At 44.0% G+C, this 17,358-nt stretch overlaps 1 protein-coding gene across 2 annotated transcripts in view; it reads left to right on the top strand.

The window, feature by feature from the left end:
• ITPK1 (inositol-tetrakisphosphate 1-kinase) overlaps nt 1–17,358 on the top strand; it is a 135,696-nt gene that overhangs the window by 30,232 nt on the left and 88,106 nt on the right. For both annotated transcript variants that reach the window (XM_035326844.1, XM_035326845.1), the window contains exon 3: nt 1,639–1,663. In XM_035326844.1, the coding sequence (XP_035182735.1) occupies nt 1,639–1,663 (25 nt within the window). The remainder of the gene's footprint in view (nt 1–1,638; nt 1,664–17,358) is intronic.

Raw genomic sequence — 17,358 nt, 5'->3', positions numbered from 1 at the left:
CATTTTGGGATTGTAGAAAACCTTTAGACCAATTCTTTCTCAAGTGGCTCTGGCAACCAGCTTGCAAGTATTTTTCTTCTTCAAAGTAGGACAAAGCTTATTCAGTGTGTATGCATGCATGGCAAAAAATCCAGCCTTTCCCCTCAACCTCTATCCTTCAAGGAGCTCTGGAGCAGTCCTTTCTGAAGCCTGCTGTATTTTAATGGTAGTTTGGAGTTGTTCTGTTTACTCCAGGGCAGACGGCAAAAATGTAGCTCACTTTGTTATTTTAAGTCTTAGCTTATTCTACTTGGAATGCTTCTGAGTGGGCTGCTGCTCTGATTTACAAAAAAAGCACTTCCTACCTCATATTTCTTGTTTATCTTGCTTAGCTGCGTGAAAGTCATTGTTTCAACAATTTGGCTATTAACTCTTTCCCTGCAAGAGTCGTCTTTTTTCTTGCCAAAACACAGCTGGAATGCATCTGGCTAGCCTCAGGTGACGTTCTGCAGCACTCCTTCCCATGCTGTAATGGCAACATATCAATCGCCCACCATTGATGGGCTGCCGTTATCTGTAAGAGGGCTTTGAAGTTCTCTGTAAGAGGTGCTTGGTTTCATTTTCTTTTTAATTTCCTTGCTGAGGAAGGATGAGCTCTGTTGTGGTTGTGCAGTGCATGAGTGCTGCTTCTTGGCCAGAGAAACTCTGGGCTTGCATAGCGTAAGAAGGGAGCAATTTGTGTCGTGGATGCTGATGGATTGCCTGTCCCTTTGGGCATCTTTGTAATGGCTTTCCAAAAGAAAGACTTACTGTATTGGACAGAAAACTGGAGGAACCATTGTGTATTCAGCAGTGTGCAGCAGTTGCGACTGGGGACGACAACACAGGCGCCCTTAGATAGACGGGTGCTGCAGACAGAGGCAGGCAGCACTGATCTGCGGCCTGCCCCAAAAGGGTCTTTGACTTTCACATATGGAATTAGTGGGAACGAGGAAGAGATTCCAGTCATGTCCTTGCTGAGGCTTTTCATTCTTAAATTCCCTATGTCTTCAAAGTGAGAAGAAGGTTATAATACATTTAAATAGCCTGCATATAGTGGGAAAGTGGCCTGGCGTAGGAACGGCTGGGCTCTGTGCCAGGGATTCAGTTCTACTCTCCAGACTAAAGCAGAAGTGGCTTGTTTTCCTTGATAACTTGTCAAATGCAGTGACTGAGCGCTGCCAGGCTGCGTGCACCTGATTCTCAATTCTCATGCTGTCAGAGTAGATGAGCCACGTTTACAGATTTGCCTGAGCTGGCTCTACCAATTGCAGCCCTCAGCGTTTCAATGTACGACTAAAATCGAGGTGCTCCCTCCCTTGCAGCACCCAGTGCCCACCTCTGCCCTCTGGGCAGCTGCAGCATTCCCAGCAGGGCAGCTGCTTAGCATGCCTCCTGCATCCCTCTGAGGCCACAGCTCAGAAGCTGGGCTCAGAAGCTGCCGAGGTGCTTCCTAGGCAGGGAATGGAACCAGGGAAGTGTTTGCCCGAATCTGAATTGGGTACCAATGTTTATTGTTTGCATTTTAGTGTGAAGCAATGCTTTTCTATTAGTGTTTGTTTTACATTTTTCCCATGTTTCCAACAATAACCATTCCTTTTTTTTTTTTTTCTTTTTCAGGAAAAGAGGAGTAGAAGTAGTCCAGGTGAGTAAAAACTATATTCAGTTATTTTTCTTTCGTTTCCATTCACTTCTCTGCTATGGATACTGTTTTTGGAAGTAGTGGATCCCCTTTGTAGTGTATGTTGAACCTATCTTGCTGTAAGCAAAGATGTGTCCAGGTGAAAGGGGAGATGAAGTTGGCTTTTCCCATCTTTGTTCATGAGTAAGATCTGATGGTTGATGAGGTGATGTTAGTCTGTGCTCACTGCTCTTAAGGATGGTCAGGCCTATCAGACGTAGGAGCTGTGCTTTGCAACAAAGCTGTGGCAGAAGGCAAGTTCTTGCAACCCAGGGCACAGAGAAGTGACACTGCACCGGAACTGCTGTGGAGCTTTAGCCCATCTACTGTTAAGTTCAGGTGTTGGCTACGTTTTGTGTTTCCCAGTGCTGAATGGCTATATTCACATGAGATGGTACTTAAGTGATGATGCCAACCTGCAAAAGGAGTTATGTTACTGTGACAGCTGTGTTGCTGTGAATAATACCTTAAAGAACTGTAGCCCTGGAAGATCAAAGGGGGAGAAATGCTCTTTCCTTCTGGCTTATTTGTATACTTAGAAGAGCTGTGTATCATGGATTTCACTCTTCCTGGTGCTTACACGGTGTGTGGTTATCTGAGAGCTGCGTGGTGTTACAAGGAAGGCAGGCACATACTTTACTGGCTGGATTTACCCATATTTCCAGCAGCCTTTCACCACTACAGCATCTTCATTACTTGTACCTCCTGTTGCTCAGAGCTAAGGAGCAGTTTCTTTTATCAGTTCTGATACAGCCTCTCCAGGCTGATAAATACAACCAGCATGTGCAAAGCACAGCTTCACAAGCAGCATGGGGAAAAAGCTAGCCTGTATTTGTGTCATTCTGTGACATGCTATTACTTCAATAATAGCTCAGTGCTTTCCAATCCACTGTCTGCATTTGTTTTACGTGCCTAGTGCCTGCTGTGTACACTTAAGCAGCAAGGTGGCTGTATGAGACAAATTCAATGATACCCTGATTAGCTGAGCAGAGAACAAATTCCATTTTAGCTACTGGGCTAAAGCTGCTGTCCTTCAACATGTTTCTTCAGTTAGTCTTCACTAAATAAATGTATGTAGGATGCACAAATGCTTTTTTTTCCTGATATTTGTGTAACTTAATGGCTAGTCATTTCTTTATTGGAAGAGCGTTTTGCGAAATGTGTGGACAGAACTAGACAGGACTTGTGTAGACATACTTCATGGTTTCAAATTTCCCAGCATAGGTGAGATGCCAGACTAACCTGTACTGGGAATTTGTGCCCCAGAGGCACACCTGGAACACTGATGCCTGCTGTTCTGCTAGAACAGGATGAATGGCCATGTGCAATCATGACTTGCCCAGCACATGTGTTGCTTAATATGTCCTGATGTACGTACTTGTAGTGAGCAAGGGATGTCTCAGAAGCGTGCTCTTTTCCCACCCAGCATTACTAGAAAGCTTTGCTTATGTCACCTTGTGCATCCATTCCGCTAGCCCTTCTTCTGGTTGGGGAATGTCTTGGTGTCAATCTGCTGGCCAAAGTTTACTTAATAGAAGGAATGTTGTTTACCTGTGTTGAGCAAAAGAATTTTTGATTTGTTTCCCCTTCTTCTCCTTTAAGGAACTTAGGAGTTGTTCCCTGTCATCCCCTTGGTTTTCTTGCCAATTCTTCCAGCCCCTTGGAGCTGCCTGCTCAGCTGGAGTGACTTGAGCTGGTGGCCCAGGGTGGGGATGTGCGTGCACGGTGACTTGTGCCTGAAGCACATCTGCTGTGGCCACCGGGCGGGCAGTGGCATTGGGGTGACGGGTCAGTAAGTGCTTCAATAGAAGCATTTCTTAATAGTTTCTTCCCTCACCATTTAGAGGGACAGGCTACTTCTGAAGTTATGCAGTGATTGTCTAATGAGGCATTAACAGGAATAAGTAACATCTATTTTCTACTGATGGAATTTAGCAAAGATGGGATTTGCGTCGTTTCTAAACCATAAAGCTGGTTTTGAACTTTTAAATAAAAAGCTTAGTTTTGTTCAGTTTCAGCCCTCCAAATTAATGTGGGGGCAAATTCAGAATTGCAAATTGTCAGCTCTTCTTTAGCCAGTAAAGCGTCCTGTTTCTTATGACTTTGTCCACTGGCGAGGAAAAGAAAGAACATCTCCATATACCTCGTTTTTCAGGAAAAAAATCTGTTTGGCTTAGTTTGGAGAGTGTAAGATTGAAAACATGTGCAGTGAAGTGGAAATCATCACAAGTACCTCTGATGGGGACACACATTTATTTTTGTTTCACAAGCTATGCAAATCCAGAATAATTAGCTGCAGCCCTTTGGCTTCTGACAAATTGCCAGTTCAGTCTTTGTGTGACAAAGTTTGGAGCCTTCGTACTTCTCGCGACTTCAAAGGCCTTTCAGGCACTTCCACACCCAAATTTTCCTAGAGCTCTAGCACACTTTTTTTTGTGAATATTAAAATAGTTAAGATTTCCTATTTTCCATGGGTATTTTTGGTTCTAATGAGCATTAATGCTCTCTTTTATCGTAGAGAGATGTTCTTTCTAGTCAGTTGGCTATAAAAGTGGGATTAGTCATTGTATTTCAAGCTGCACATTTTTTAATAGCAATGGGATATGGAGGACAACATGTTTTTCAGTGTGGAACAGCTGATTGTAGTAGTTACAATGGTCTAGGCTGCTTTTTTGGTTTTCCTTTTTTTTTCCCCCCTGGTCTCTGGGAATTGAGATATTTGAAATCTTTTAAGAAGAAAACTGTCCCTTGAGCTCTGGGTTTTACTGAAGACAGCGAAGGAGAATTAAGGGTCCCCTCCCCCTTTCCTAAATCTTCAATCAAAGTGGAATACCAAAGACAAGTTTCCACTAATTGTTGCCAGGGAACAGTTGTTTTCTTGAAATGCGGGGAGGTTTATTTTCATACGCAGTATTAATGGAATAAGCTTGGAACAGCGGCGTTCTAGCTGGGAGAAGGGAGCTTATAAAACATATATCCAACAGCATGGGCAGAAGGATGTGACTTGGAAAGCTTCCAAAGCAAGCAGGTTTATTGAGATGTTGGAGAGCTGGCTCTCTAGTACAGGCTGAAGAAAGCTTATTTTTACATGCATGCCAGCCCGTCGCTCCAGTGCATGTTCTCCTCAATATGGCAGTCAGCTTGGCCTTAAATGCGGTTTTGGAAATGATACTACAAGAGCCCTCCAACCCTGCCCAGTCTCGATGGTGTAGGTACTTTGTGCTTGTAGACGGGGGGCTGCTGGTTAAAGTCTTGAGAAGAGAGTGATGCTGCTTAGCTTCTGTGCTACGGCGTGCATTTGGATGCCTCAGAGTGGAGTCTTCCAAAAATGTAGTGATGAACAAAAATTTCAGCTTCATCCCGTGGAAACAGCATGGGTGTGGAAAGCCAAATTCCCACTGAATCCTGTCTCGGATCCTTCCCGGTAGGGGAGATCCTTTTACAGGAGACCCCCTTGGTACCTAAGGAGCAGCCCTGCCCAGGAACGAAGCGCGGGTTCCAGCGCAGGGAGAGATGTTTTTGGCACGCCGCTCTGTATTGCATCAGCAGACTGGTCAGTGAGGTACAGCACACTCCTTTCTGGTCCAGTGGGGAAGGATAAATACACATCTGCTGGGGCAGGGATGGAAGGGAAAACAGCAGAATGCTTCCAGCATGTGGATTAAGCAGATTAAATAAATCAGCACTTATTCTTAAAAATTAAACCAAGGAAGGCAATCAATCACAATGCAGTTAGATCTTTATTTTATTCCTGGGGAGTGAATGACAGATCTGTGACCGAATTTTTGTGGCTCAGAGGTGTGCAGCCTCTTACTGACTGGTTTGATTGCTTTCTTTTGATTCCGCATCCCACTGGCTCCGAGTGAGGTGTGGGCTCTGAAGTCACTTGCAGCAATTTCTTGGTGAGTGAAAACATTACGAAGATTTAGAAATCCGTAATAAATACCTTTCAGGTTTGAGCTTGTACTGCTTTGGCCCATGGAGCCAGCTCTGCCCAGCCCTTTTGTCTTCTCTTGTCTCCCTGGTATGTCATGATGAGGTAGTGATGCCTAACAAAGCTGGGGGTTGGGATATCCTGGGTGGAAATCCAGTCACTTTGGGAGCTCTGCCAAAGGCTTTACTGAGTATAAAGGGACTAAGATTGCAGTGGGGAGGTGCCTCGCTTTGTCACTTACTGCCGGCACTTTGGGCAACTCCCTTAGAAATTCTGCCTCCCTTTTCTAATGAAGATAGAATCCCATGTACTGGGATGCCATTTAAGTTGCTTTCAGATATCTTAGAGGGAAAGATGCAGAATAAGATGGGTGTGTAAAGGAAAACTGGAGTATTAATGGAGGCTGGTGATTTCTGAAGATTGCTGTGCATAGCACTCTCAGCCATCACAACGTGTCTTCCCGGACACTTAGGTGAACCATAAAGCTTCATAAATCCGTTCCCAAGGAACGGTTTGGATAACAATAAGACCCTGAAGGAAATGCTGATTCTTCTCCTTGGGAATAAAATCCTGTATTTGCCTCCTTTTGACTACAAATACCTTGCAGCATGCAGTCCAGTCCCGGCACAGAATGGCAGTTCGATGTTGTGTTTATTAATCAGGGTTACTGCAGTGGTGCCCATGGGCCAGCTAACAATAAGCTTTAATTTTAGGCTGCATTAAACAATAGGATTATTTGTCTCTCTGGATGCAGGTGTTATGATATGGTATCAAACCAGGGCAGATGGAGTGTGTAACTCAGGAAATGCCTATTTTAAAACCAATCATTTGCAGCTTGCTGAAACTGCAAAGCGTATGTTGAAGTATAAATGTGCATGTAGCTCTTTAACCTTTTTCTTTGGATGTCTTTTTTTCTTGGAGCAGGAAGGATGAGGAGTTGATTTGATACAGGTCCAAGGGTCCTAATGCTGAGATGTCCTCTCTCAGCTGAATGACAGTCCTTTGTCAGTTTTGGGGCTGAAAACATTTGGTTCTCCTGCACAAGCAGAGCTACAAACTTATTCCCATGATGGTAGCTTTAACACTTGGCCTCAGTCCTGGGGTTTTGTTCCAGAGGAACAGTGATGTTCCCTTGGGAGAAATGATTGTGGTTTCTACCATAGCTAAGACTTGCTTGCTTCAAGCAAAAGCTTGATAGAGAGTATCATCAGAACAGTAAAGGAGGCTATCTGTATGCCCGCCTTCTTCAGTCAGGGCACTGCTAGTTCTGAGCTGCCAGCAGACTCTGGAAGACCCGTGGAGTTTGAGGAAGGCTTATGCTATACATTGTTGATTTCCTTTCTCCAGCTTTTGCAGAAATTCCTTCTTTGATCTTAGCCGTGACCTGAGATACTTGCAGCTGGAAACCCATTGTGTTGTATGCTTGTTTGCTCTTCTGGTGCTTTACAGTTAAATGAGATAAACATACTCGTGTCACGGGATTGAATGACGTGCCAATAATGGTTACTTAAAGACGTTAAGCCATAAAGTTTCTGAACTTGCTGTGTTTGGTCTTTGGCCAACATGTGCCAATAATTTCTTAAAGCCAAATGGAGGTTGCCCCTGTTTAAAACAGGACACATTCAAACACAGTGAGGCCATGAAATTATAGCAGGATGAGGCAGAAGAGTGGCTTCAACTTAATCCTTCAGTCAGAACAACTGAAGTTCTTTTTTTCCTCTTATTTTCTTGAGACCAGTGTGGACCTCTCTTTGCTGCATATCTAAAGGTACGCAGATCAGACAAATATAGGGTTCCTGCACGTGCTGTGGATGTTTTCTATGACTTTGGTTGTTATTTTGCAATATCTTTCATCTTGTAAGAGCTAGCATGCTGATGGAAAACACTCATGGACTTTTTAATAGTTTAATTACTATTTTTTGAGAGGTATCTTTGCACTGCTGACCAAAAGCACTTAGCTTAGGAATTGTTCAGTGTCATCTGAGGAAGAAAGGAGGGAGCCAGGAAAAATTCAGATGATTGTAAACATAGTTCCTCTAAAATGAGATAGCAGTGGGGTATCCAAAATGTGTTTCTTCTTAACGTGAGGTCACATTTATGGAAAATCTGAGAGCTGTGGCTTGTTTGTTAGTTTGTTTGTTTTCATCCCTCTTCTCTCGCATGACTTGTCAAAAGAGACAGCTGTTGCAGCCTCCTAGATGAGATGAATGTGGTTCTCCCTTGGCAATGCCAAGGAGGGTCCAACCATTGTTGATGAATGGATTGAAATAGCCGTTAGGTGGATATGATGTGTCCTAAGTGGTCCCTTTGTAAATGGTGGAAATAGGGCCCCTTCTTTTGGAAGAGAAGATTCAGGGCAGGAGTTAGCTTTCCTTGCACAAACTGTGGAGGAGGCTTGGAGACAGGAGCCTCCTCCAGCAGGTTCCCATGAATTCCTCTTGCTCAGATTTATACTGGGGACAGCACTGTTAGTGTATTTGTAGATGGTGTCTACCGACAAGGTATAAATCTGTATAAATCCCAAAGAGGAACTGCAAAAGCTGATGAGCTTTGTCCATGTAGCACTACAGCACAGTGTTATGGTAGTTCCAGGCTGCTCTCTGCTTCTTTCCCTCCCGCTGAGGGAAAGAAAACCATGAAGCTGCATGGTTTTGTTCCTCAGAGGCTTGGTTTCCAGGTGCTTTCACTGTGATTCTGCTGGGCTTTAAGAACAAGACACATCCAAGCCTGCATTCAGTCTATAGCAGAGATTCATCACTGAAAGAGTGATGCCTTAGTATGTTTTAATTGTTCTTTTCTTATATTAAGGTTATTCTTGTAAAGGAGACAAAAGAATTAATTGTTGCACTTATTACAGATGAATAAAAACATATCAAGAGAATTTGTCCTCCGTAGTTTTGTTTAAAGTTTGGGTGTTGACCTGTAGGATCCTAAGGCAATGCTGTAAAATAACCACTCATTAAGGTATCAGGCACTTCAGTCATGATTAAGAACAACTACAGTTGTGGATGTTGCTCCTTTGTCTTTGAAAAATGGCATAACAGTTGTTATGAGCAGGAAAGCAGAAACTACAGACCTATATACTAACCATGGGGACTATTCCTGTCATTATTAAACAGCGGACTTGCCTTGTACTATTCTTTGGCTGTTATTTTAGGATCTAGGGTAACGCAGCGTCGCACTGCATCTCACTGTCAACTTTTTCCACCTGAGGTACCTTGCTCCGGCAAGTTACGGTTGCCTCATTTAGTTTCTCAGTCGGTACGCTTCCCTGCATCAAAGGGGTCTTGCATCTAATTGAAGGTTGCTGCACCCGGTAACTGCTATGTATATTGTTCTAAGGTGGGTGTTCACCTCAGTGGTTACTGAAGACTTAAAATAAATCCTCCCGGCACCTTGCCAAAGTGCAAACAAGTTATTTACAGTGTTTTGACAGTCATCTGAAGATGGGATGGAAAAGATGCCATTGGGACTGAGCTAATACTCGGAGACTGAGTAAGAGACTGAAATGTAAGGGAAACAACTGCTGCAGAGGAATTTCTGGCTGACTTTGCGAACAGAAAAAAGCTTTTTAGCTTGCTTTGTTTTTGTAGTAAATTGTCGACTGGAGCCAAGAGCTTCCTTTACTCAGAGGTCTAAGTGCATCTGAAAATGTTTTCTTGTGCAAGAATCTTCGTTGCACAACTCTGCTGTCCTGTAACCTTAGCAGCACAGTTACAGAGTTAAAATTGTCCATTGGCTAACTGATAGAAAAGATTAGAGGACAAGCTAATTGCTGTCTATAGAGAATTTATGTTGATGGCATGGAGATCATTTGTACTTTAGGCTAGCTTGGAAAATGTTCGTTCTTGTGACCTAGAGGAGCTTATCTTGTAACATCCTTCAGTGGCTGAAAAAAGAACAGCAGCTATAGAGGGGGAAAGCAGAATTTCTGCTTTTAAACTGTAAGCACAGAGCAGTTTGAAATGAAGCCAGAGCAGATTGGATGTTCATAGGCCTGCTGTGACGAGTTGCATGTCGTTCAAGCCCTCAGTGGCTGCTTATCAGCAAACTAAGTGACCACAGAGGGGGTAGAGACAGCATTTGCTCCTTGTAGGTGACTGATCCTCCCTCCATGCCCACCCCTGTTCCAGGGATGTCCAGTATGGTCCAGGCCTTACAAAGCCTTTTAAGGGCTGGTTGGTGTAGTTTAAATGTACAAATTCAGGGCACTCAGCCCTTTGTGCAGCAGCTCGGGGGCTTGTATTTCCTTCTGTGTTGTTGTAAAGTAGGTCCATCTTCAGTAACGTGCAGGGGAGGAATGAGGATGGGTAGCAAGGCACCCTGCTGGTCAGGGGGTTTGTGCTCTGGAAAGTTAGAGAGGAGAGCAGGCGTTTTCCTAGCTCTTTCTTCAACTTGTTAGTTGTCTGTTTCCTATTCTTTTGCTTTTTTTTTTTTTTTTTCCTTCTTTCCAATGGCAAAGTGCTGACGTAGTTACTCATGATTCTGTGAGGTCTGAAGATGATTTTGGCAGGTCTGCTTTCATCCTGCTCCTGGCATTGGTCACCAAGTCCCAGCTCTGCCAGCCGACCTGCACCGTCACTCCTGTGTGCAGGGAGGACCTCTCCAGACAGGGACGGAGGAGGGAGCGCCTGGCCCAAGGGCTGCCCTGGCCAAGCCCCAGGAGCCCGCTAGAAGCACCGCAGGTCACAGCGGAGGGGCTGAGCTCACACTGGGGATGCTCCCTGAAGGCAGCTGGGGCCAGCCCGCAGCCCTTGAGCCACCTGGGAAGTGGGAGCTGCTGTCGTGCAGCACCTAAGCCATGGTTGTGTTGTGTGAACTGGGGCTGCCCAGCAGCAGCTGAGGCTTTTGTGGGGTGTCCTGTGCTCCCTTAGCAGTCAGAAGGGAGTCAGATGTGTGTTTTTGTAGCTCTCCACTCTGTGAATCTTTTGAAATATCCTTTTCAAATCAAGGACTGCTTTTGCCTTTTCTGTAGGGCTAATTATTCCCTGGTTTGAGGCTCGCTTTTTGTAACTGTAGTCTGAGACTCTTAGGGAGTGGGTACAGCTTCACTCTGTTTACAGCATATGTAAGTTGCAAGTAACAATACGAAGCTGTCCTTTTTTGCTTTGTGCGAGGAACTGCAATGTCAATACTGCATAATCATGTATGAAAAATAGCCTGTCTGTGGAAAGGCTGTCTTGAAGGTATTCTTCGTTACTGCCCAGATATGTCTGTCTGAAGCCAAGTTTTGGTTCAGCAATACCATCAAGTTAATGTTTAAAAGAAGAGCTAATAGAGTTTACTTCAGCTTCAATAGATAGGCATACCAAGTGCAGTGGTGGCGACTGTGAATTTGAATTTCTTCTAAATTTTCTTAAGATTGATGTGCTGCAACTTTATTTATTGACTCTATTAGGGTTGTTTATGATATTCTCTGAAGAACTTTGTGTGTTTGCAGAGGATCGCTTAGCAACAGCCTATGGCACAGTGAGGTTGCCTGTGACATGCTGAAGCTAGCACGATGAACCATAGAACAGCGAGGAAACACCCAGAAACAGCACGTAAATACAAATTTACAGCCAGACAGAGCAGTTCACGTTCTGAAGAGCTTTGTATTTCTGTGGGGCACTGTTTGTAAAATTCTTTTTTTCGGTCCTTATTTACACAACTGTCGTCCTGATGGCACGATAATCTCTGCTTCTAGAGATGTTCATGTGAGGTCTGCAGCTGGTGTAGTGGAGCATCTCCTGAGCATTTAAAATAGAAGCAACTCTTTGATATTAAAGCAACTTGCGCATTAATCTCCTAAATCTTCTTAATTAGTCCTTCACCAAGCAATAGCTAAGGAATAAAAGTTCCCAGGAGGAGTCTGGGGAATCGCCTGGTATCTCAACTCCGGAGCTCTGTGCTTATGCTGTAAGATTCTGCTGTTTCTAATAATCAGCATTCTTTTTCCCAAGAGTGGTGTTTTTATTTTTTTGTTTGTCTCTGTTTTTGAGCTCCAGAAGGATTGTAAATTAAAATCTTAATTTCTGCATGTTCCATGCCATTTATTACATACTTCAGGCGATTTATTGTTGTGTACTAATACCAGTGACTTGCTTGACTTAAATGACCTAGTTTGCACTGGAGGTGAAAGCTGAATGCAATCAGCAAACATTCTCTTTTTTAGAGATTGTCCCTGGTGTCTGAGATGTGGACACAATACAAAGTAAATGCCCCACATCTGTGTTTGGCAGGCAACAGTAACTTGACAGGAACATAGCTGACATTGTGTTTATGGATCTTGTTGGTTTGAATGACTCAGAGTAGGTGGGGGGAAAACACTGAGCGTTCAAAGACATTCTTGTTTGTGTGTGTATATATGTATATATAAACTATTCTTCCTCATTTGGGGATGTGGGCTGAAGAAATTCTGCTATTTCTTGACCTTTTAAAGAAGAAATCAGACTTTTAGGTCCAGTGTTACCTGAGTTCGAAGAGTTTGGGTACGAATGTAAGTTTTAATGGAAGAGTGGATTTGGGGTGGAATTCAATTTGTTGATCCTTGTATCCCTGCAGTTACTTCCAAGTTCTTAGTCCTGGGACATTAAAATCCAGCCTCTGTCAATGAGGAGAAAACAGGGTATGTTGTTGTTTTGCTTGGAAAAAAATAATAAAATACAGTCTGGTAGTAAGGAAGGTGTGAAGTGCTGGGCATGAACAGGGATGCTCTCAGCTGAAACAGGGAGGCAGACTTACTGAAGGGAATCGTCGTTCACCAATTGCTATCCTACCCTGGCATAAGATAAACCTGTAAGTTGAAGCAGTTCAGCAAGAGAACAGTCTGAATTCTGTCAGTTTACAAAACCAAAACTGTCTGTAATGTATTTTAAGACTTGGGGTCTGAAATCTCTGTGTGTAGCACGCTTAACTACAACTTGAAAGTCGTAAGGCTGCACACTTGCTTTGCTCATAGCACTACAGATGTCGAAAATTGTACTTCACTGTTCTGTCAAGGTCATGGGTTTATCTAAGATAAACCAGCTCTAAGGAGCTAGGGCAGGTTATGCCTTTACCCATGCAGTCTGGGGCAGGGTTATCTCATAGTTTACTTAACCTAGTAGGGGAGGTCAAAACAAACCTGTCTTGGTTGTCTTGATCTGTGCAGTGCAGAAGGGGATTATTTATCTAAGGTTGTGCTGTCCTTTCTGCAGATGCTTACAGTGGCCAATGATATCAAGAACCTACATTTGATGGGAACGAGAAGCCATGAATTAATTGGTTGTGGTTAGAGCTTTAAATGAAGTGCCATCAGTGCACTTTTTTGCATGTAAAAGCACATCGTGTTTCCTATGATTTCAGTCTGGGTTTTGGAACTCTATAGCAGACTTTTCTCTCCTGTCTGACTCTTGTGTGAAACACTGAACACCTATCTACTTTAACACCTATTGTCTCGTGTTCGTCCTTTCACATATTCTTGGTTAAGGGCTCAGCTTTTGAAATAAATGGGTAAAAGGTTAGACTCTGTACAAACTGATTTTAAAACTGAAGACAGTTAAAATAGTATTTGTGTATATGTTTGGTTAATGCTAGCGCTAAAAACGTTGGATGGCACTTTTCTGTGAGTTGTAGTTTGGGAATAAGATGCTCAAAACTGAGCAATGTCATGTCCACCAAAAAGTCCACGTCCCTTAATCTCCTTGCTGAAAAGCCCTTATGTATGTTAAGGATGCATGTAACTCCCCAGTCATTGTTCGCATGTTGTCCCTTACTTTATAGGGTTTTATGGGCTCATTTGTTTTGTGTGGGGGACTTCCTTTTGAGCTGAATATTTCTGCAGTTCACATGAGCAGGATAAGCCTGAAGGACAGAGCTTCAGAAGAGCAAATTTCGAACTTCAAACCAGGCTTCGCACTGGCTCCGTGTTTGTCTTTGTTCCCCTTCACAAACGTCTCTGCTGGGGTGTTCAGAACAGGCTGTACTGAAGGACGTGTCTTTGGGGCCTGTCCTGTGCTTGTTCTTGAAGTTGGCTGGAGGCAAGCCAGTTCTTCATTCTGAGGTTGCAAAACTGTGCTGGCGTGGCAGGGGACAGGCTTTGTTGTGCAGTGGGACTTGCTAGCCTCCTGAGCTGCGTGCCACATCGGTGAGGCTACGCAGCATCCCTGGGAGGGCCAGGTTACAGCTGTGCTGGCTGCATGAGACGTGTCGGTGCCTGCATGTCACCACACACCTACCCCAAATCTGCTAATTCCTGTGGGCGTAGTGTTTGGATGACTTTATGTAGAGAAAACACTTGAACTGGGAAGTCTCCTATAGCACGAGGATCTGTCTGTTGGGACTGTCCTCTCCTGCTCCTTACTAGCTGGGCTCCAGCTGGTGCTGGTGTGTTTCCCAGCACCCTGTTTCTTGGGCTGAGGCAGGCAGAAGAGTGCCGTGCACCTCATTTGCTACCACACCCTGCGTTGGTGTAATGTGCTGCCAGCCCCGTGTTTCGTGGTGTTTCTGCAGGTTTTGGATGTGGCATAGAGAGGATGGTGGGGACTTGAAATTTGCAAACGCTACAATAGAAATGAGATGCCCTAATCAGGGGGAAATAATCGTTTGAAGATACCACTAGACCTCAAATTAGCTTCCCACTTAGTTAAAGCTCTTTGAAATCAGGATTTGTATTATTTTCACAAAGCGCAGTGTTTCGGCAGGCCACCAGTTATGACAGAGGTCTTGGTGAGGGGAAGGTCTGTGGCTTGTGCCATAGGACATGTCAGATGACCGTATTGGACTTTTTTAAAATCTGAATGTCTGGGGGGTAAATTGCAAAGTACTGAGCCTGCTTTACAAAGGTGCAGACAGCTGTTATTAAGGTCCATGCAAAATGCCAAAGGCTCTTGCTCTTTCCTCTGGGCATAAATATGGACGCATGCGCCCGTTCTGCACGATCTTTTTGTGTAAGTCAGTCCTATCATTCATGTCATTGTCTGCATCCAATTTTTAGCTGGAAAATCCTGAATGAATCAATTCCAAATGCCTGCAGTTTTTTTGACCATCTTTACAGTTGCGCTGCTTCTCTTTGGGTTGCTCTAGTCTTCTTTTATCATTTAATAATGTAAATGGGCCTGGGAGATGTCTAGTTCTGGGGTGCAGGAAAACATCACCCCTCAGAGCTCTGTGCTGAAGCTAATCCATTGGTGTCTTTCCCTGTATGAACATTTGGAGAAGTTGCAGTGGTTTTTTTTTTGCCACTTCTGGGAGTCTTTTCCTTGTTTAACTTCAGACCAAAATATCCTAAATCCCACATGCAACAGCCTGTGTGTCATCAGCAGAAGTGCAGTCCCAATGAGATTATCATCTGATTATACTTTACAAAATCTGCATTTTTAGCATTTGTGTTTCTCGTGGCTCTATAGAAAATACTACATTTGTAAATCTACTGTTAATGCCAGTAAAGCATAAGAAAGCTAAAATTACAGACTCTACCTACTGAAGTTGTATTTACTTCCTAGTACCATCACAAAACAAGACTTTTTTATTAATGCTTCAGGGATTGAACACCTTTCTTGGTGGTTGACGAGATACCATGTGCACAAGGAGTATGTGTACTGCGTATGTATGCTAGCTACGTGGAGGGGGAAAGGAGGCAAGTAACACAAATATGACTGAAAGCTTTTATAAATGTTAGTAAACCCACAAGTTGAGATACTCTACTCAGTGCGGGACTTTGGTTCTGTGGGAACCAGTTAAATTTAGCAGATGCAAATATAGAAACCACGCAGTGTAGTGTCTTGCAGAAAGCCTGCCTGCATAAAGAAAATAGCTCGCTGACAGCTTATTGCAGCTCGCGCTGTAAAAGAGCCCTTTAATGTGCTATTTTTCTTTTGTGTTTTAGAAGGGATGAGGGGGCGAGAGCTCACTTTTTCTGATCGTGTAGAGGTGCTTCTTGCATCAGCCGTCTTTGCAAACAGGCTTTCAGCAGGATGTTTGTTTGGTGAGCCTGCACCAGGGCTTGAGAAAATTAATAGGAAGGATGTGAAGGCAGTTCTCGTTACGTAGTCAAGTTTAACATTTTTAACTTACCCAGGGCTGACGTGGGTTGTTGCCTAGCATGGTTTTGCCAGCGTAGACAGGGCTGGCTGGGAAACACCAAAGTCTGTGCGGGTCGGAGTGCAGCCTGGTGTGCTCTGCAGCTGGAAGAGGCACCTGCATGCCCCTGGGGCAGCACCACTGTGGTGTGGCTGGGAAGCGGGGTCTCAGCATTAGCTACCGCAGGTATTAGCGGTGTCAATGGATTGGTCGATCTGGAGACGAGCATGAGATATACAGTTATGCTCCTAATCTGGACCTACGTCAATGGCACCGTGTCCTTCTTGCTGCTGCTCATTTTCCTGGGAAGATTAAGGCTAACGTAAGTGCGTGACCATGCCACAGCTACATCTCCCGCTGCTTTTAAAATACCGTGTCTTGTAGACAGAGCAGTCCCAGCCGTGCTTTGGAGGATACCACCCATACTCTTCAAAGCTCTGAGAACTTTCTGAAATAGCAGACTAAGGTCACAAGCTTGGTATGTCTAACATAAAGAAAGACTGGGAAAGAAAAGTTTTATTACCAGGAAAACCGAGGTCACCTCTCCTGCAGGCATGGGATGAAGGAGAGAAATTTTTATATTCCCTGGTAAAAATAATTCCCTTGTTGTTGGTTTCTGAAGTAAAATCCAAGCAAATCAAAGAGCCCAGAATAAGTCCAATAAATTTGCTACTGTGCTGATGTCACCTTTGTGTAGTAGGCTGTTCACTTATGTCTGTCTTATGTCAGTGTGAGATGTAAATCAAAATGATAAGATGCAATTTATTGGATGGGTTGGAAATTAATAGCTGTAGGGTCTCAGTTGTTTCCCATCATGCTTGCTGGGAACGTTTCCCTAGAAGGAGATAGCTTGAAAGGCACCCATCTTTCATAAACTATTTTTAATACTTGAATGTTACTTGAAGTGCTTATTTGAGATGTTTATTTTAGGCAGAGAAGAAAACATCTGAGCTCTCCTGTACACATTTGTAATGTCTGCTGAATCTCCATTTTTTGCACCTTGACAGGCTCCATCTGTACTTCTTACGGACAGTAGGGACTTGAAAACTTTACCAGAAAGAGGAGGCAAAATGTACTACAACCTCCTTTTTCTACGCTTCTTGCCCATTGACCTCAAACATCACCGTGATCATGGTTCAAATCAAGCAGGAGGGCGTTAGGTCATGGATTTGGCAAGCTGCCTTTTATAACCTTTAGTTTATCAGCCTGCAAATGAAGGATTTGGAGTGGAGTTGCCCCATCCAACAACTTGCATCCTGCTGGAACAGGAGTGAAAAGCTGCTGGAGGGAACAAACAGTTGGAAAACCTGGTCCCATGGCACGGCGGAGAGATGCAAAGGCAGCAAAACAAAAACCAAGCCACGGATGTTATGAGCCAGTTTGTGGTGGGTGTTCCGAGCAGTTAAAATACCTGTGTTTTTGTTTTGTTTTGTTTTTTGTTTTTTTTCCCACGTGGGAGACTTTGGATCACTCGTAATTTCTCTGGGCCTTACTTTGGCCCACGGCCAGAATTGTTTTGGGCTCAGCATGCTCACCAGGATGATCTGGTACAACGGGATTGCAGCGCCTCGACTCCGCGGTCACCAGCATGGGCAGCCCTTTCTGTTTCTTTCTGTTTGTCTGTTATACTAGGGCCGGATTGTTCAGCTGCTGCTTTTTGCCTTTCTTTCCTTACCTCTGTTAG

The sequence above is a fragment of the Oxyura jamaicensis genome, chromosome 5 (assembly GCF_011077185.1).
Source record: "Oxyura jamaicensis isolate SHBP4307 breed ruddy duck chromosome 5, BPBGC_Ojam_1.0, whole genome shotgun sequence".
NCBI classification, from domain to species: domain Eukaryota; kingdom Metazoa; phylum Chordata; class Aves; order Anseriformes; family Anatidae; genus Oxyura; species Oxyura jamaicensis.
The sequence above is the reverse complement of the archived record's forward strand: the minus strand, read 5'-3'. Positions and strand labels throughout refer to the sequence as shown.